The sequence below is a fragment of the Pleurodeles waltl genome, chromosome 11 (assembly GCF_031143425.1).
Source record: "Pleurodeles waltl isolate 20211129_DDA chromosome 11, aPleWal1.hap1.20221129, whole genome shotgun sequence".
Classification (NCBI taxonomy): domain Eukaryota; kingdom Metazoa; phylum Chordata; class Amphibia; order Caudata; family Salamandridae; genus Pleurodeles; species Pleurodeles waltl.
This window is the reverse complement of record NC_090450.1, coordinates 942,942,700-942,964,106: the sequence shown is the minus strand read 5'-3', so window position 1 is coordinate 942,964,106 and position 21,407 is coordinate 942,942,700. Positions and strand designations below refer to the sequence as shown.

Genomic DNA, 21,407 nt, shown 5'->3' with positions numbered 1-21,407 from the left:
ACATGCAATTTTGATGATTTGAAGTTCCTAAAGTACTTACCTGCAATACCTTTCGAATGAGATATTACATGTAGAATTTGAACCTGTGGTTCTTAAAATAAACTAAGAAAAGATATTTTTCTATACAAAAACCTATTGGCTGGATTTGTCTCTGAGTGTGTGTACCTCATTTATTGTCTATGTGTATGTACAACAAATGCTTAACACTACTCCTTGGATAAGCCTACTGCTCGACCACACTACCACAAAATAGAGCATTAGTATTATCTATTTTTACCACTATTTTACCTCTAAGGGGAACCCTTGGACTCTGTGCATGCTATTCCTTACTTTGAAATAGCACATACCGAGCCAACTTCCTACAGATACCTCCTCAAGACTTCCATTCAGAAGGTCGCACAGGATGTTGTTATAAACATTTATTAACAGCAAGCCTCTACTCCCCTCAATCAGTAATAAAATAATCATAAAGTATGGTGAGGACCAAATTAGAGATGCCTCCGTCTTGGGCAATTGTAAAGAAACAAGAACCAAAAGACCCCCACTTGCCCTTCCCGCTGAGGAGGGGATTGCAGGTTGGTATAAAGAGGAGTAGCCATCTAAATAAAAAGGGTCCACTAACCAGGTCTCCTGCTTGCAAATGATATCATAAGTGGAGATAAAATTCTGCCATTCTGTGTTCTTAGCCTTCGAGCGAAGCCCGGCAACATTCCAACTAATTAATGTTAGAGATTTGGAGCCCGGCCCTACCACCATTTCCTCATCAACAGAGACCGCTACCGAGGCATAAGGGGGGTGTGAGGGTGTATCTGTCTTATCTAACCCAATTTGTGGGGCTGGAGTATCAGACCCAACCCTTTGCACTGACCCATCCAAAACCCCTCCTGTTAACCCAACCTCGACCGCATGTCAATCATTCTCAACTAAGGAAATCAAGTCCTGGTGACAGCTGGTGGAGAGGTTGTTAGACCGGATATAACTATTGGCTAACCCTGCTTTGTAATCGCACTGTACAGATTTTGACCAAGGAGGTAGAAGGGTTGGATCGTAAAAATGACTTAGTGGATAAATCTGAAGTCTTTTTTCTTTCCTATTGTAATAAGACAAATCAGTCAACAAACATTTGACTAGGCTGGGGTTAACAAAATTAATCACAACACAGTCACCCACGTGCACTTTCTTTGATGGTCCGATCCAGTTCACTCTGCGTGCCATAAGAATCTTATTATTGAGATCTCCTTGGTAACTGGATTTAGTCCTTAACCAATGAGCACATTTCCTTTTTAATGTCTAAGTCTGTCCAGCAGGATTGGATGTGTCACGGTATCATGCAATGCTGACCGGTTCAATAAGACCACTATGGCTAAAGTACCCTAGTCTAAATGATCTTTAATGAATTCTGTTACTTCAAATAGGGCTTATACAGTACTGAAACTGGGACGAAATCTTGATTGTGAATCATGCACAAGATTATTCGATTTAAGTTAATCAGACAGTTGCTGGTTAATAATCTTTTCCTAAATCATGGAAATTGCTGGCAGAAGTGGAATTGGTCTAACATTCCTCAGTATAGTTGGATCTGCTTTACGCTTCTTCAGTAGAGGAAGTAAAAGTTTGTTTCCACCTCGCCAGCACTGTGGTAGGTCTCAGAGAATTATTCAAAATGCCTTTTAAAATTGTGTCAATTGAGGCAGCTATTAAGCTTATAATGTGAGGGGGGCAAGGATTCAGATTTATACTGTAAGTTTTGTATTGTAAGTTTGCAGAATCATTTAGGGATATGGCATGAAAAGCTGCTGAAAGAGGGCTAGAATCTCTCTTAAAGTCTATTGATTCCGAAGGAGAGGCTTAGATTGTTAGATAATTCCAGGGAAGGTTATAACTTAATGTTTGAGGCACGTGTGGCTGTAGATACATGCTTAGCATAATCCCTCCATTTAGTGTTGGGCTCGGAAGTGTGCACATTGTTTTTCTTTAGTCTTTTGAGTCACGAGATGGAGTAACTCCATTTGCTGACAATGCGCATGGGCATCGACTCCATGGTTAGATTGTTTTCTTCTGCCTTCTGGTTCAGACGTGTGCTCCTCTGCTCCAGTGCAACACTGTTGCTGTTTCGTCTTTCCAGACTCTACCATCGATATTGTTTTCGATTGCGATTCTGTTCAGTCTCTCCATCAACTTCGTCGGGGTGACCCAAATTTGCTTGCTGCCCCGATTGGCCTTCGCCCTTTGGGGCGGTCTTTATCTTACATGTTCCCGCCACACCATGTCCATCTGGTTTTGCAACGAACACCCTTCATATCTTGCCCTCAATGCCACACCAATTATCTGCGCACCGATCTCCATCAGGTATGTAACTTGTGTCTCTCTGTGGACCATCAGGAAACCACCTCCAAGGCCTACAAATCCTTTCTGTCCAAGACGACTTGAGATGTCCCGTCACTGTGCCTACCTTTTTGGAGCCAAAGACCCTCAGGCGGAGGCCCACGCCCAGATGTCAACAGCAGATGATGGCCGCTTTTATCCTGGATACAGCTCAGGCTCCGAGCTCGAAATGGAGGACATCACGTGGGGACAACCTCAGAGTACAGTGCCCCCTCCATCCTGGCCCCAGCAACCCATTCCAAAAACTCTGGACCAACCAAAATCTTAACATGTACAACCACTGCCCTTGGCCCATGGTCGGCACCGAGCAACTGTGTCGGATATGCCCAGCCCCGGCTCGGCACCAAAAAAAAAAAAAGTCACACTGTAGGAAAGTGCCCTCTTTCTTGGCATGGTTAGCCCCATTTTCTGGCTGTTGTCAGTGTGTTTGACTGTGTTCACTGGGATCTTGCTAACCAGGACCCCAGTGATTATGATCTCTCCTCTAAATTTGGTTCTACTAACCTTTTCTCCCCACAATTGGCATACTGGTGCCTTCATGCAAGTCACTAGTATATGATACCTAGGTACCCGGGGCATTGGGGTTCCAGGGGATCCCTATGTTCTGCAGCAGTTATTCTGCCACCCATAGGGATCCCATGCAAAGGGTTCAGCAGTCCTGCCATTGCACTCTGCGTGAACCGGGTTTCACTACAGGTCACTGCACCAGGTCATTGTTAGTCACCCCTATGGTAGGTCCTCACCCCAGAGGGCAGGGTGCAGGTCCCTGTGTGTGAGGCAGGCAGGTGACATCAGAGTCACCCTCTGATAAGTAGTTACCTGGTTAGGTGACCAAGTCCCCCTCTTTGGGCTATATAGGGTCTTCTTCTGGGGTGGGTCCTCAGATTCCGCTTGCAAGACTCCAGCAGGACTCATCTGCAACCTTTACTTCGACTTCTGGCCTCAGGAACCATGACTGGATCCCCCAGGTACCTACAAGCTGCAGATCCACGAGGGAGGCATTGTATCCGGAACTCCTGCCAGCTTTGCAACATTTCCCCGGTTGCGCATCCTAAGAAGACTGCAACTCTTCAGCCTGCACGAGAAGAAGAAGGAATCTCCCCTGGGGTGAAGGCATCACTCCCCTGTAACTACAGGTACTTGGCTGCATTGACAACCGTCTGCCTGGATCTCCCCTCATCCTGAGTGGTGTGGGTCCTGCATCACGAGTGGTGGTCTGGAGAGTCACCCTTGGTCCTCTCTACCATCTGTCGCACTTTGGTGGTGGTAAGTCCTTTCCACTCCACGCAAGGCAGTACCCCCATGCTCCGTGTCCTTTGCAGCTGCCAAGGCTTGTTGCTTTACCTCCAAGGGGAACTTAAGGCGACGTGTAGCTCCAGCCCCCAGCACTCCCTCCTGCAACTTCTGAACCTCTGTGTGGTCCCCTGGCGACTTGGGAGCAACTCCTGTGTTGCTGCGTGGGCTGCGTCAGCAACTTTTGTGTCCCTGTCCTGTTGGACACCTGTGGGTGCTGCCTCTGCTCCTGTGGGCCTTCTGCGACGCAGAGGGACCCCTGTGACTCCTCCTGGGTAGAGCCCTCCTGGACCTCACTGGTCCCCGGCAGCACCCCTTTTCCTCCAACAGCCAGTTTTCCTTTGCCAAGGATTGTTGGTGGAAATCCTCCACCAACACCCATCTGCAATCCAGTTTCCAGCGTGGGACACCTTTTGTACGCATCAGGAACTCTTCTTCAGCTTCTGTGCTGCAGTGCTGACTTGTCTTCCCTCTTTGTCGACCAACTCCAAAAGGTACGTCTGGGTGGGTAGTATCTCCTGCTCCCCCTGTACTCCACAGACACTTCTGGACTTGGTCCCCTCTCTCCACAGGTCTCCATCTTCGGTTTTCCATTGCTGGTCCCTTGCAGGCTGTTCTGGGTGTCTTCATTTTCTTCTTTCCATCCTTTGGGGTAGTTTGGGGGGAAATCCAGTGTTTTACTCCTGCATTCCTGATTGCTGGGGTATACTCCATTACTTACCTGTGTGGTTTCCTAGTACTCCCAGCTCCCCGCTACACGATTTATTTACCTTGCTGGGGGCCATGTGTTCCCATTCCACTTTCTCAGTATATGGTTTGAGCTACCCTAGGGCTACTATTGCATATTGCTATTTTACACTGTTTTCTAACCTTTTTATGCCTCTTACTGTTTATTAGTGTATATATAGTGCATTTACTTACCTCCTATTGGAAGGTTGCCTCTCTAATATATTCTGATACTATGTTCCAAAAATAAAGTACCTTTATTTTTGTACAACCAAGTGTTTTCTTTCTTGTGTGTAAGTACTGTGTGACTGTAGTGGTATTGCATGAGCTTTACTTGTCTCCTAGATAACCCTTGGCTGCTCATCCACAGCTACCTCTAGAGGGCCTGGCTTCTAGACACTGCCTACACATCACTAAGAGGGGACTACCTGGACCTGGTATAAGGTGTAAGTACCATAGGTACCCACCACACACCAGGCCAGCTTTGTACGCACACGGTCTTGAACAGACTCCCTGATCATCAGAGTCGAACTGACTGTGGCACTCCAGTGTGTCGGCACAGAAACACCACTCCACTTCGGTATCAAACTTGCCCATCGACCCAAGAACCTCAGCATCAAAAGGCTCGGGAGTCGAAATGCTTGACATCAAAGGTTGTGTTGGAGCCTCAGTCCTACTCTTTTACAAAGTACATGGTCCGATACGAAACAGTGGAGCCTGTGCTTCAACCATGCAGAAGAAGGAAATGGACCTACATCTCTTCATACTGGTACATAACCAGCAAAGAGACATCATAGTTTTGAGGAGCCTTTGGACATGCCTGTATCGTCAAAGCACAGACAAAAGACTGACAAGGTGGCTAGCCCTGTGCATACCATTCTGTCACCACCACCGCCTGCTGTACCACCCTCGCCTCATACACCAGCATCATATTCCCCAGAGAGTTCTATTCATTTCTTTGTGGGGAAAGGGGGATGATGGAGATCAATACTCCATTCCACCTCAGAATGACTCGTGGGACACTTGTACCATGGCCCACTACTGACATAGATCCTGATTTGTACCCTGCAAAATAGTCTGCCCCGGACGAAACCACTCCCTATCACGACATCCTAGGTAGGGCGGCTAAATATCATAAGGGACAGCTCCACTCAGAACCACTAGAGGATGATTTTTTGATTGAGACTCTCTCCTCTAGCCCACACTCAGCACTGTATCTGCCAATGCTTAAAGGTATGCTTAAACACACCTGACATCTTTAAAGACCCAGTTAAGGCATTTGTCATTACTCCAAAAGTCGATTAAAAAGTAGAAACCTTCCCCAACTGACCCTACATACATTAGAGGCCAACTCCCTCCTGACTCTCTTGTGGTTGCAGAAAAGTATAAAAGGTAGATGCAGCAGGGAAAAGGATGGCTGCTGAGGCTGCCAACCAAAGGAGAATTGCCAGCTCATTTGGCCTGCTCTCCAGTTATGATAGAGCTTATTGGGACAAGATGGAGGGCTCCTCCAACATCTCCCTGAGGAACATAAAGGGCATATGGGATCGCCTCGGAGGGTAAATTAATTGTGAATACCTCCATTCGTGTAAAATTCAACGCAATGCCTGCAAAATTCAATGCAACAACTTCAAAATTCGACGCAACACCTGCCGGATCGATGCAGCGCCTGCCTCACGGCTGAAAAAAATCACTGCATCGACTGCCGGATCGACGCTGTGCCTGTTGCCTCTTCTCAATTTGTTCTGGATTTTTCACGCATCGTCCTTGGGCATCAAAATATCCCCTGATCGCAGTGAGGAACTAAGGCTGCGCTCCCAGAAACCGACGCATCGCCTTGCAACGTGGAAAGAAACAATGCATCGCTTTTGCTGCACTGGGAAAAAAGACGCATCGCTTTACTTTTTAATGCATCTCCTGCTCTGCGTCAATATTTTTTATGCATCCCAGGTACTGTGTGTTAAAAGGATACAACTACTGATTCTTAAGGATTGAGACTCATTTAAACCTTTTAAAAGTGATATCTTGACTTGTGCATATTGAATTTTTGACATTTTTATCATATTTTATTCAGCTCAATATCTATTTTTCTAAACTGTTGTGGAGTACTTTTTTTGGTGTTTTCACTGTGTTACTGTATGAGTTATTGCGCAAATACTTTGCTCATTGCCTTCTAAGTTAACCCTGCCTGCTCTGTGCCAAGCTGCCAGAGAGTGAGCATAGGACAATTTAGGTTGTGTTGTGACTTACCAAGACTAGAACTGTGTTCCCTACTTAGACAGGGTGCATACCTCTGCCAATTAGAAGCCCAATTTTTAACAGCTTCCTTATGCTTCCCTTCCTTATGCACCCTCATTAAGCTCCCAAAAAGGGCATGTCCTTGAGATCAGTCTTGGACCTCAGGCCCCTAGACCAATAAATCCTTTCAGACCACTTTCACCTGGTCACCCTTCAGGATTTCATCCCAATACTACATCAAGGTGGCTTCATGACAGCACTTGACCTAAAAGACACCTACTTCCACATTCCCATTCACCAGGCGCATCACCGATATCTCAGATCCATAATAAACTATCACCATTTCCAATTCAAGGTCCTCCCATTGAGGATCACAACCTCCTGAGGGATTTCACAGACTATCTTGCAGTAGTAGTAGCAGCCCACTTGCGAAATCAAAACATACATATTTTCCATACTTAGTGATTGGCTCATCAAATGCGCTACTCATCAACACTTCTTCCAACACACTCAGGCCACCATAAACTCTCTTCATCACCTAGGATTTACAATCGATGCAGTCAAATTCCATCTCCAGCCTCTCCAAATACAACCTTATCCAGGAGCCATCCTGGATTCACAATGGATTCATGATGCCCAATGCCGTCCGGATTCAGTCCTTCCAGTCGCTTATTCCTCTTCTCCAGACCCATCAGCAAGTAACAGTGAGGACAGTTATGCATCTCCTTGGTATGATGGCTTCATGCATAGTCATAGTACCTCATGCCAGACTCCGCATGCGTCCGTTGCAAGAGGGCTTAGGCTGTTAGGCACTAGATGGTGGAATTATGCTAAGCATGTGAATCTACAGCACTACATGTCACGAACAGATGCTTACAGGGAAAGTAAAATTTTCCTTTCTAAAGCATTAAGTAATAGAAAAGATTGGACTAATTTTGAAAGTTCACATGAGGTGTTGGAAGCTGCTGAAATTTGCTCAGAGAAATATTTGCTTTGTGCTTTGGGTTTTGATTTGCGGAAAATCCTAAATGCTAAGGAACAGTTGGTTTGGTTATTTTTCGAGAGTGAATTTTAAAGGGGGGCTGTCCTGTGTTAAGGCATTGGATAGCCAGATATTAAGATTGTCTATGTTGACCTCTGGAGAACCGGTCAAAGAGTGAAATACAAGCAATCTGACAGAAGGGGCTCAGTAACTTTATGCCACGGTCTTGGAGCTCTTTACCCTGACTTTAAATCTGCCTAAAAGAGAAAGGCACTAAAAAGTGATAAGCCCATATTAATTTGAGAGATGTAGAGATTCACCGAGACAGTTAGGTGGACGATAAATAAGAGGGCCTGAAAATGAGAAAGTTGGTGTCATTTTGATAGTGAAGACCAGTCCCTCAATATCTAAACTTCCTCTTATAATCGAAAAACAAGTATAGTTGAAGTGGAAAATTACTGCTACTCCACCCCCTGTTTTACCTTCCCGGTTTAAATGTTGGATAGAAAAGCCTAGGGGAATGGCTAACGCGGTGTCAGGTGAGGAATATTCTCTTAACCATAATTCTGTAAGACACATGAAGTCCCATTTATCTTCTGAGAGTAAATCATAAATGTCACGGCATGCTTAGGAAAAGATCTGCAGTTAATGAGGCACACTATCCAACAAAGGATAACACCTTGAGATTGATTCATCTTAAATACTATTTCCTTCATTCCCAAATATGAACAGAAAAATTTGTTGCCATATATGCTCATATTGCCAGTTATTTTTATCTATAGCATGAGTAATTATTTTCTTGCATATACAAGGTTAGGAGTGTCCTGGCCCTCCAAATCAGCAGCATGGCTGGCTGCATTCCAGACACACACAGGCACAGACAGACTTGCCTTTAGTGTGCCTTCGCAGCATGGCCACCTTAATATAGTGAAGTTATGATTGATCAATTAAGTTATACTAGCCACTAAAGCACATCTTGCCAACATGGCGCCTCTAGTGTGGACTATCCCTAACTGGGAACAACCATTTGCAATGCAATGGGTCTCTCATTTGCTCGAGTTAGAGCTATTAGTGTTGTAAACTCCTAACAGACCTTTCTTGACACACAAATTGAAAATGAAAAGTAAAACAGTTTCACATAAGCGAGCCGATTCAAAGTGCCACGCCATGAGCATGAAGGAAACAGACAAAAGAAAAAAGAAGTTTGCTCGCAGTCAAACGTATCGGTAAAAGTGCAATTAGCCATGTAACAGGGTCGATGTCCATGTTGGTAACCAAACCGTCCCAAACCTAAAGCATTTACCAATGATAACAGAGGATTTTTGAAGGGCAAGGCCATGAACGAGTGATAGTGATGGGCGGGAGGTGGACATGGTTAAAAGCCCAAATAGATGGCAACACGTTGGAAAAGCAGCACATATGTGCTGCTATTCTCGACCTAAAAATGGCTGCTCCTCTCCCAGTATTAATGACAAAGCAGCCCATGGAATGAGTCCCAAAATTTTACACCATAAGGAGTTCTTAAAAAAAAAAAAAAAAAAGAGAGAGAGAAAGTCACCTTATCAACCCCTGCTGCCCTCGCTGGGGCCATCCAATACTGCACAAACTAGGCAAAAAGCTAAAATTCCTACAACACTAATAGTTGCAGATTTTTAAAATGATCAGTCAGCTAAAATAATTAAAATCCCCAACAATAAAAAAAATAAAATAATTAAATGTTCCCCCTAAAGTAAGTCAATTGACTTATTAGACGTGCCAGAACAAATGTTCTCTGGTTACTTAACCGCCTCAAGATCAGCAATAAGTCTCATGAACTCAGTGTAAATTTTCACTCAGTTAGCTGATTTAAACATATTTAGGTAACGCTCTGTTTGTCACTGAACATAAGCTTGCATGCATTTAACAATCAAATGTTCCTATTTCCAATAAATAAGCGTAAACCCCCTTTCCCTTCCCTCAACATTTCCTGAAAAACCCTATTTTTTGACCCACAATACCAGCTTTCAGTTTTTCATTTTCCGTAAACGCGTATTTGGCTCTCACATGTCAAATACACTGGTGGGAGGCATTTCTACCCCTATTATGGTAGATACAGTTATAATTCGGTTAATCATACCCACAATAAGTCATGGCATGGTAAGACAACAGTATTCCAGTACCAAGTTTGTGCTTTATAGAGTCCCAATAATGTCAAGAATGTTTATACAGGGAGTGCAGAATTATTAGGCAAATGAGTATTTTGACCACATCATCCTCTTTATGCATGTTGTCTTACTCCAAGCTGTATAGGCTCGAGAGCCTACTACCAATTAAGCATATTAGGTGATGTGCATCTCTGTAATGAGAAGGGGTGTGGTCTAATGACATCAACACCCTATATCAGGTGTGCATAATTATTAGGCAACTTCCTTTCCTTTGGCAAAATGGGTCAAAAGAAGGACTTGACAGGCTCAGAAAAGTCAAAAATAGTGAGATATCTTGCAGAGGGATGCAGCACTCTTAAAATTGCAAAGCTTCTGAAGCGTGATCATCGAACAATCAAGCGTTTCATTCAAAATAGTCAACAGGGTCGCAAGAAGCGTGTGGAAAAACCAAGGCGCAAAATAACTGCCCATGAACTGAGAAAAGTCAAGCGTGCAGCTGCCACGATGCCACTTGCCACCAGTTTGGCCATATTTCAGAGCTGCAACATCACAGGAGTGCCCAAAAGCACAAGGTGTGCAATACTCAGAGACATGGTCAAGGTAAGAAAGGCTGAAAGACGACCACCACTGAACAAGACACACAAGCTGAAACGTCAAGACTGGGTCAAGAAATATCTCAAGACTGATTTTTCTAAGTTTTTATGGACTGATGAAATGAGAGTGAGTCTTGATGGGCCAGATGGATGGGCCCGTGGCTGGATTGGTAAAGGGCAGAGAGCTCCAGTCTGACTCAGACGCCAGCAAGGTGGAGGTGGAGTACTGGTTTGGGCTGGTATCATCAAAGATGAGCTTGTGGGGCCTTTTCGGGTTGAGGATGGAGTCAAGCTCAACTCCCAGTCCTACTGCCAGTTCCTGGAAGACACCTTCTTCAAGCAGTGGTACAGGAAGAAGTCTGCATCCTTCAAGAAAAACATGATTTTCATGCAGGGCAATGCTCCATCACACGCGTCCAAGTACTCCACAGCGTGGCTGGCAAGAAAGGGTATAAAAGAAGGAAATCTAATGACATGGCCTCCTTGTTCACCTGATCTGAACCCCATTGAGAACCTGTGGTCCATCATCAAATGTGAGATTTACAAGGAGGGAAAACAGTACACCTCTCTGAACAGTGTCTGGGAGGCTGTGGTTGCTGCTGCACGCAATGTTGATGGTGAACAGATCAAAACACTGACAGAATCCATGGATGGCAGGCTTTTGAGTGTCCTTGCAAAGAAAGGTGGCTATATTGGTCACTGATTTGTTTTTGTTTTGTTTTTGAATGTCAGAAATGTATATTTGTGAATGTTGAGATGTTATATTGGTTTCACTGGTAATAATAAATAATTGAAATGGGTATATATTTGTTTTTTGTTAAGTTGCCTAATAATTATGCACAGTAATAGTCACCTGCACACACAGATATCCCCCTAACATAGCTAAAACTAAAAACAAACTAAAAACTACTTCCAAAAATATTCAGCTTTGATATTAATGAGTTTTTTGGGTTCATTGAGAACATGGTTGTTGTTCAATAATAAAAATAATCCTCAAAAATACAACTTGCCTAATAATTCTGCACTCCCTGTATGTGAAGCACAGACATCATGATGGCAAAGCCACTGTTGTGTTGGGTAAAATTAGGTAATTCCGACACAATGTTAAGATTCGGCATTGTTATGCCAGGGCTAGCCACAGTTCTATTGAAAGTGGTCAGCATTATTTAAAGAACCCCATTATTCCATTTATAGCTACATTGCAAGAGGAATGCACCCCACACGTCAAGGATGGGTGCCATTATTCTAAATCTACCATAATGCCAGGGATTGGAAAAATGCTAAGGACACCCAGAAAAAAGCCAAGTAGTTACTATTATCTGATGGATTGCCACAATTAGTCATGGGAATAGTACATTCTGTCCACAGCAATGACAGAAAGAGCTCAGTGTTAATCAGTGTTTATTACGGTAAGTATACTCCCAGTGTACCACGGTGCACAGGTGGGATCACTAGTGCCACTGAGCGCCCTCAACTTGCCATGAAGTGCTCACAGTATATTTTAGAGATGCCTCTATTAAGTCAGACATGCCTCCAAAATGTGAGGGTTAAAGGATGGCCACTATTAATGTCAGTGACAGTCCACTATGTGCCAGGGAGAGCCCAAAACAAAATATTCTGAATGTTACATTTATTATGTTAAAGATGCATCCGAATATACCGTGTAATGCTACCATTTATTCAAATGAGCTGTTAATGTCTCCTCTGTTCTTAGTAATACATTTCCTGGCTCAGAAGATGGCTGTGAGCTTGCAAATCTATTCAGTGGCTATGAATTTGTGACAAGCCCACGATCAAGGAGGTTACATTGTAATCAGAATATTGCAGCATGAACCTATTCCAGACTCCTGCTGTGCTTTATGTGGATGGATGAGGAGGTCTAACGGTAATACAAAAAGTGTTATCTTTGAGCATCGACTAGAATTAAAGTCATTATGGGTCACTGTGCTGGCAGCCGTGCCACAAAATGCCCTAATAGGTGACATTAATTTTAGATTATCTTTCCCTTTTATTACTAAATTATAATTTGTAAATGAGCACCAAATCCCCACTTTCACTGGGGAAGTAGGAAAGACGCATGCAAGGCTATAAGAGGTTCTGCCTACAAAACTAAAACCTTGTTTCAAACAGGGGAGGGATAGGAGGTAGGGCTATGGAAAATAGACATTAAAAATCCAGTTCCTTTGAGAAGTACTGTTTATCCTGGTCTGACCTCCATTGGATTACAGTAAGAGTGTCTGTCTTGCCGTTAGAGCATTTTGGTGTGAAAAGATAATTCACAAATTGTAGGAAGCTAGCCTAGTATGTAGTGATCACCTATGGTGTTATCACCTTATACCAGGTCCATGTATCCCTATTAGTGCAGTGTAGGTAGTGTCTAGGAAGGCAGGGCTCTCTAGAGGTAGCTGTGGATGAGTAGCCAAGACTTCTCTAGAAGACATGCAAACCTCATGCAATACCACTGCAGTCACACAGTGCTTTCATGAAAGCACCACACAGTGTTACAAAAATAAGCACTTTATTATGGTAACACAAATACTAAAATACTGTATATGCAATACCCTAACTGAAGGTAAGTAAACACACTATTATATACACATTAGCAATCAGGAAATAGCATCGAAAGCAATAGGCATTGGTAAAAGCAATAGCCAACACTGAGGGCCCTAGGGGAGGGCCAAACCATATACTAAAAAGTGGAATGTGAAAGGCAGCCCCCCACCCAAGGAAGTGGAATCAGTAGAGAGGAGCTGGAGGAACTAGGAACCCCGAGAAGTAAGTACCAGGGTGCCCCCAGCAACCACAAGAGAAAAGAGGTAAGTACTTTGTTTTTTACCCAAAATCAACAGGAGGACTTTGGGAAATGACTGTGCAAGACCAAGACAAGACTGGAAGAAACCAAAGGCTGATCCTGACAGAAGGGGACCAAGTTCAGTTCGAGCTGGAGTGTCAGGCAGTGCCAGGAGTCACTACACACCCTTCTATGGATGCAGGACCAGGTTGACAGTCGGTCAGTTGTGCTGGAAAACCACCAAGCCTTGGCAAATTCAAGAGTCTGAGAAGAAGGTTTTGCAAGGCTGAAGAGAACCAGCAAGGTCCAGGGGACTAGACCCAAGTAGGGGAGTCTGTGGTGACCATCAGCAGTTGCAAGAGTCACAAGAAGAGGAGGCAGCCCCCACAGGCGACCCACGGGCAGCAGGCACAGGAGTCGCAGTGAGGCCCACTCAGCACACCTGAAGAGGAGTCCCACGTATCTGGAGCAGCAGGCAGGATACTGTGCTTTTCAGGAAGGAGTGCTTGGGGCCAGGCTACACGGAGCCCAAAGATCCCTTGGAGGAGGAACAAACCAGCCTTGGTTGCTGTAAGTAGCAGTAAGTCTCTGACTCACTATTTAAGCCAGAAAAAAAGCAAAAGTGGGTTAAACGGTCTTATACCTTTATTTTCTTCCTCAACATATGCAATAAACTGAAAATCCTACCTTAACACTTGGTTTATAGCTTTTAGTGTCATAGTTTCACATGCAGCACTCCCATACCCAAGGGAGTGTCAAAGTAGAATGTAGGAATTACGGTTCTTCAAGACTCACTCAGATTATTCTTTATGACACACACCTTTTATTGGAGAGGGATGCTGGATTCAGTATAATTTAAGGAGGAGCCCGAGTAGTCAAAAACAGGGATCAGAAGTCACATGCATGAAACTGAAACTTAGACATCTTGAAATAGTACAGATCCAACACTAGTTTGCATAAGAGTGTATAGTATCTACAGTACTAGTAAACAATGTTTTACTTAATCACTTTAGTGACTCTTGTACCGATAAACCTACAGCCTCTTTCATCCATGCTAGATATCTGCCTGTGAATCCTTGGAGGGCAAGAAATGCAAATCAAGACCGTGGAATTCGGATCTTACTTGGCCTTATTTGTTTAAGAAAATACTTCTGCTGTTCAGAAATGTTTGGCCATACCGTGTATGAGGAGTGACATCCCCAAGTGTGGAGTCACTGCTTTGAGTAAGTTGTTTTACTGGCTGCAGGTGGCAGCAGGATACCACAGATAAATCAGATTATTTTTTAGGATGAGCTTAGAAGTGGTGTTGTTGACCTCATCTTTATTGTACTAGATACTAAAGCAATGAGTTTTATTGTAGAGGAAGCAAGCTTCTACATATGTTGACCATTTTTGTAATAATGAATAAAGTAGGATGGGAATTCTGACCTGATATTGGCACTAGGTGTAGGGTTTTTAGGATTACGGGGTGGGTTATCTGCCATGGCGATATAGGGGGGGAGGGTTTATTTAATTATATTATATAGCAGCTTCATCCTTCAATTAAAAGACCAGGGATATTTTTTGAGTGTTTTCTTCACTACCGGGTCATTTATATGTTTGCTAGTAAGAATTTACTACATAACTTGGTTTCCAGTGACTTGAGAATTAAACTTTTTAAATAGGCTGAAAATTCAATTGATTTTGAGAGGCAAGCACTTTGTGCTTCCTCATTAATTGTTCTCTCTGACTGACAGTTTCTTGGTGCCTAAAAATAAGATCTGATAGAGACATCAAGTTTCAGATGCCTTACCTTAGAATTTCCCTGAGGAGTCATTCTGGATCCAGAGATTCTTCTCGAGCAGTACCACTGTGTGCTGTAAGGTAGCTTAGATCGGCTCTGCGTCCGTTGTCGTCCGCACCAGATATGACGTTGTGGGTCTTATATAGGCGCTACCCTGGTGCGCTGACATCAGTTCTTTTCTTTCTGTGACAGCCAGCACAGAGCTGAAGAGAGCTACCCCTCAGTCATTTTTCATTTTTTGTCTGGCCTTTTTTGACTTTTTGTTGAAGTTTTTTCGAATTGTACAACTCCTGGCATATCAAGGATGTCATCTAGGAAGATGGGGTTAAAGCCCTAAAGAACCTGTCATTGGGCGATGTCCGTGACTGATCTGCACCTCGTGTGAATTTGGTGTTTGGACCCAAAGTCATGCTTTGAGTGTCAGGCCATGCATCCAAGGGCTTTGAGGGATCAACCCCTAAAGCTGATGGCAGCCCAGCCCTAGACTCCACGTAAGTCGAGGTCCCAGTCAAGAGGATGGTCCCGGGAGCAGCCACGGAGACCTCCCATTATTGTCGTCCCATTCCATGTCCTCTGGACGATCTGGTAAGTTGAGGTACAAGAAGAACTCAAAGAAAGCGCAACGTTGTTCGACCTTACCCCGTCCGTCAGCCGCTGAGATGAGGGAGCCTCATCGTTCTAAGCCTCCATCCTCAGAGCCTTCATCTGGGGTGTCTCTGCATCTTTCTGGGAGCTATAGGGACACCTGCCCAATTAAGAGTTTTTTGAAGCCATGCGCTTCATTTTTGGTCTGTCCAACAGCACCCTTGGGCCCTGCAAACTCGGAAGGGGCCACATCGTGTTCCGCTCCGGTGGATTCAGCCCGAGTGATCCATGCTTGGATACAGGACGGTGTCGGTTGTACCATCTCAACTTTCCCCGACACTGGTCCCGACGCCGACGTCCCCATTCTCATTGTCTAGTCTGAGCCGAATGGGCGTTGTATGATGCAGACTCTGGCACTGACAGGAGCCGTGCCTTCTCTCTGGGATCCTGAGCTTGTTTCCTATGGACTAGGATACGGTGAGGAATGGGAGGAATCTCTGTACCCTTTAGAATACCAGCTCCAAGACCCTTCGGACTGGCTTGCGGACTTGGATTAAGCCAGAGAACTGGACATCTTCCCAGATACTGGCATGCTTTCTCCTTCTACTGTGGCTACAGAGGAAGGTGCGTCATACTCTATGGTGGTGCGAAGAGCAGCTGAGGTCCTGGACTGTGAGGTGCCTTGAGTGGCAGGACTAACTGCCTGACAAAGGTGCTTCAGTCTGAAGCTTCATTCTCTCAACCCCTGCTTCCTTTCAATGAAGCCCTTACAAATGTCCTACGAGGTACCTGGTCGAAACCCAGCACAGGGACTCCTGTGAATAGGACAATTGCCTGCTGTCATTTACAATTGCCCCCTGCCATTGCCTGGGTCCGGGTAAACCAAGTTTTTTTACACAACACCCCACCCCTGAGAGCTTGGTTATCCAAGCCCCCACTTCCCAGGGTGCATTCCCTTCTGCACCCCCAGATAGGGAATCCAAGAGGCTAGACACACTTGGAAAGGAGATGTTTTATTCCGCCTATTTGGCATTGCGGTCCATGAACACTGCATGCCTTTTGGAACATTACTCCCACGCCCTGTGGAATACGGTTGGGCAAGTGCTGCCACAGGTCCTGGAGAAAGCCCGGGCTATACTCTCCCAAGCAGTTTCTGGTGGGAGAGACACAGCAAAGTTCACAATCGGATATGGAATGGAAACGACTGACTCACTGGGCAGATTAGTTGCATTGACAAAGGCCCTTAGGCACCACGCCTGGTTGAGGATGTCTGACTTTTTGGGGGATGTCCAAGCTAGTCTTATGGACATGCCCTTTGATGGCACCCATCCCTTTGTAGAAAAAGCAGACTCGTCACTTGAGCGCTTCAAGGATTCTCGTGATATGGACAGGTCTTTGGGCCTCTCTGCAGCCACTCATCCCCCCCAGTCTGCTTTTCCCCCCTTTTGTGGCTATGGAAGGGGCACCCTACCACGTCTATTCCATCCAGCCACAGTGCTGCGCATGCTGCCTAGCCTCTTTGTGGCTGGGGACGTGGGATCCAATACCCTGGTGGATCAGGGAGCTAGCAGTCTGGCCAGTCCACTGCCCCCCACCCCTCTCTGCAGCTGCCTCCAAACCTTCCTAGTCGGACTTATCCCCACCAGGGATCAGTCGAAGGCAGGATTCGCCATCTCCTGCTCTGCTGACAGTCCATCACGTCAGAGCAGATAGTCTGAAGGGGCCACTCCCTCCCCTTCAAGACTGTACCGCCATTCATGCCACCATCCTACGATAGATGACAGAGCAATACTTGGCACTTCTCCAGGAGGAAGTTGCGGAGTTATTAGCCAAGGGAGCGTTCCTGTGCCAGAAGTAGGTTGGTACCCAGAAAGGACAAGGGCCTCCGCCCTATCCTAGACCTTCGGTCCCTCAATCTATTCCTCAGGAAGGAGAAGTTGAAAATGCTCACTCTGGCTCCGGTTTTATCTGCCCTAGACCCAGGAGACTGGATGGTAGCGTTGGACTTGCAGGACGCTTGTTTCCATATTCCCATCTTGCCTCCACACAGACATTACTTGCAGTTCACAGTGGGCCACAAGCACTTTCAGTTCACTGTGCTCCCCTTTGGCCTTACCAGCACCCCTTGGGTTTTCACCAATGTGATGACGGTGGTCGCAGCTCATCAATGAAGATCGGGGTTTCCCTACCTCGGCGACTGGCTGTTGAAGGCAAGCTTGCCCCAGGCTGTCATCTCCCACCTCTAGACTACAGCGGACCTCCTGAATTTTCTAGTGTTCACTATAAACGTGCAGAAGTCACACCTGACTCCTTATCACACTCCTTTTATCTGAGCTGTTCTGGACACAGTGCAGTTTCAGGTTTATCCTCCAGAGCGGCGATTCCAGGATATTCAGCCTATAATTCCGATGTTTCAGCCTCTATCCTGGATTTCCGTGAGAGTGACTCTGAAGCTGCTGGGTCTCATGGCATCCTGCTGGTGACACATGGCAGATGACATATGTGGGCTCTGCAGTGGGACCTGAAGTTCCAGTGGGCACAGCAACAGGGGAATCTCTCCAACATGGTCCACATCTCGGCTGGAACTGCGTGGCATCTGTAGTGGTGGTTAACCAACCACAAATGAGTCAGAGGCAGATCCCTCTCCCTTCCCCAACCAGAGCTGACAGTAGTGACAGATGTGTCACTCCTGGGTCGGGGCGGCCATCTAGGAGAGGCAGAGATCAGAGACATCTGGTCTCCAGCAGAGTCCAGACTCCACATTAACGTGTAGGAGCTCTGGGCAATCAGGCTAGCATTGAAAGCACTTCTTTCCTGTCTCAAGGGGAAGGTAGTGCAGGTTTTCATGGATAACACCACCACCATGTGGTAGTGCAATAAGCAGGGTGGGGTGTGGTTGTAAACCATTTGTCAGGAGGCTTTGCACCTCTTGACCTGGCTGGAACAGCAGGGCATATCCCTGATGGTTTAGCATCTGGCGGGATCTCTGAACGCCAGAGTGGACGAACTCAGCCGACAATGCTTAGTCGATCACGAATGACATCTATATCCAGAGGTGGCGCAAGGTCTCTTACAGCAGTGGGGAAAGCTTTGGTTAGATCTGTTCGCATCCGCAGAGAACGTGCAATGTCAGCAGTATTGCACGTTGGAGTTTCCAAGGTGGCAGTCGCTCGGCTTGAGTGCAACTTAGGCCTTCTGTACGCCTTTCCGCCTATACCACTTATGCCCAGAGATCTCAAGAAGTAAAGAACGACCAGGCCCAAGTCATTCATGTAGCTCCGGACTGAGCATGGAGAGACTGGTAATCCTGAGCTACTGAGCATGGCCATCGATCCTCCATTCAGACTGCCTTTTCGGGAGAAACGTTTATTGCAGCAACAGGGAAGGGTTTGCCACCCAAACCTGTCCAGCCTCCGCCATCTTGCGTGGAGATTGAGCGCAACATTTGACAGCTTTGGACCTTCCGCCCGAAGTCTGTAATGTCATCTTGGCAGCCAGGCATCCCTCCACCAAAATGGTACATGCTTGTCGTTGGAATAAACTTGTGGCATGATGCAAGAATGTTGACCGCCTTTCTTCCCCTCTGTCTGTTTATCCTTTCTCTGGCCCAGCGGGGCTCTGCTATGAGCAGTATCAAAGGTTATTTAGCTGCTATTGCTGCATTTTTTTTTAGGTTGCCTGATCAACCTACTTTGTTTACGTCTCCTAATGTTAATAGGTTACTCAAGGTATTACTGATATATTTCCTCCAAACCCATTCATTATGCCCCAGTGGGGTTTAAATTTGGTTCTAACATTCCTGATGGGCACTCCTTTTAAGCCTTCCTACAATTGTCCTCTCACGCTTCTCACATTGAAAACAGTTTCCTTGTGGCCATTACATCTGCCCGCACGGTGAGTGAGCCACAGGCATTGCCATCTAAGCCACCCTACTTTTTCATTTAGTGGTGCTTCTTTTTCGGCAAACATGGTGACGCCCTTTCATGTAGACCAATCCATCACTTTGGCTACCTATTACGCACCCTCACATCCTTCTAAGGAAGACTCCACAGCCTGGTCCCAAAAAGAGCATTGGTGTACTACCTTGATTGTACAAAAGAATTCTGGATTGATGATCAGCTCTTTGTTTTGTGGGTGCAAAGAACGGTCAGGCAGTGCAGAAGCAGACCATCTCCTGATGGGTTGTACTCTGCTTTAAAATCTGCTACACACTGGCGAAGAAGCAACCACCTTAAATTTTGCATGCTCATTCTACCAGAGCTACAGCTGTGACCAGTGCGTTGGCATGCAGCGTTCCAGTCCTTGATATGTCAGGCGGCAACATGAGCATCCTTGCTCACGTTCATCAAACATTACTGCCTGGACAGTCAGGTCCATAGGGACGGGTACTTTGACTGTTGGGTCCTGCAGGTTCTTCTAGTGTATTCTTGGTTCGCAGACCCACCTATGGGAAAGGTTTTGCTTGGGCATGTGTTTTAAGGTAAGGAATTTGCCACTAGATGCCTCTGTCAGATGGACAAGTTCTCACCTTCAGTAAAGCCCTATCTGGTAGAGACAATATCTAGTTGCAGACTCCTTACCTAACCACCCATCCTCCCCACAAACTGATTTCTAGGGACAGGGACTCCTCTTTCAGGGCATTAGTTTTTGCGCACCAATGGTCAGTGTTCTTCACGGTTCTGTGCTTCTGACTAGGAAAGTTGTGAAAAAAGCTGACATCAGCACACCAGGGTGGTGCCTATATAGGACTGCGACATCATATCCGGCTAGGACTATGGCTGATGTAGACCCAATTGCCACCACCTAATGGCACTCAGCGGGGCTGCTCGAGAAAAATTCCTGATCCCGACGAACGCCTAGGCGAAATTCTAAGGTAAGGAATTCTCAACTAGATACTGTCTCTACCAGAGAAGGTGTTACCAAAGGTAAGTAACTGGTCCTTCACCAGTTTTAAATTTGTCTGATGTGTGAAATTTACACTATTGCAGGAAGTCAAAGAAGAAAAGAAGCCGCAGCGAGTTTCTCAGATACGAATTCGGAGAACCATGCCGAAGCAGGATATAAACCTCACTCCTATGGGGCTTCCCAGACCAAAAAGGTGAGAACATACAAACCTTAAACATAAGTGTTGATATGCCATTGTCGAAATTGCATAAACTTCTTTAGCCCTTGAGGTCACATGAGATCAATAATAAAATGGAAGCATTGACCCTCTAACATTTGAGAGGCTGCAAAACTTGAAACTTTTGCTCCTTGTGGCTGTCATTCAAACGAATAAAATATACATCTCATTTCTCTGGGTCTAGAGGTAAATTAGGAAACCTGCACTTAAGTTGAGGTCAAATAAGGGTAAGTGAAGAAGCAGTCAAACCCCAAACCTCATCTAGGCTTAGTAATATCTCATGGGAATGTTGAAACCTGGTGGAAGAAGAGCTCAAGATGTAATATATTGTTGTATGTATTACATTGCAAGCGTCTAGTGGCCAGGGAGATTAATCAGACTGTGAGAGAGAACCTATCACATCAACGTTAAGGACAGATGTGCATTATCCTCTCTCTGCGGACCCTACAAGATACTGTAGTTATAAGCTTTATACTTATTTAATAGGCCCACTTTATCCCACTCCACCCAAAAACACTGTACAAACACTTTAAACTATTAACTCATGGAGATCCCAAAACTCAAATATTCATCCTTGAAAACTATTCCTATAGGATGACTTTGCACACATATTTGTTGTATATGTTTAAATATACTATTTCTTTTGTATTACAGGATAAAAAAGAAGGAATTCAGTTTGGAAGAAATTTATACCAATAAGAATTATAAGTCTCCTCCTGCTGCAAGGTACTATCTATATTTGTTATTGAGAGAATGATGAGTTTG

At 45.3% G+C, this 21,407-nt stretch overlaps 1 protein-coding gene across 1 annotated transcript in view; it reads left to right on the top strand.

The window, feature by feature from the left end:
- The window catches only part of PRR14L (proline rich 14 like), a 317,487-nt gene that overhangs the window by 220,751 nt on the left and 75,329 nt on the right, over positions 1-21,407 (top strand). Inside the window, exons 7-8 of the mRNA XM_069215089.1 lie at positions 20,509-20,618; positions 21,297-21,368. Coding sequence (XP_069071190.1) covers positions 20,509-20,618; positions 21,297-21,368 — 182 coding nt within the window. The remainder of the gene's footprint in view (positions 1-20,508; positions 20,619-21,296; positions 21,369-21,407) is intronic.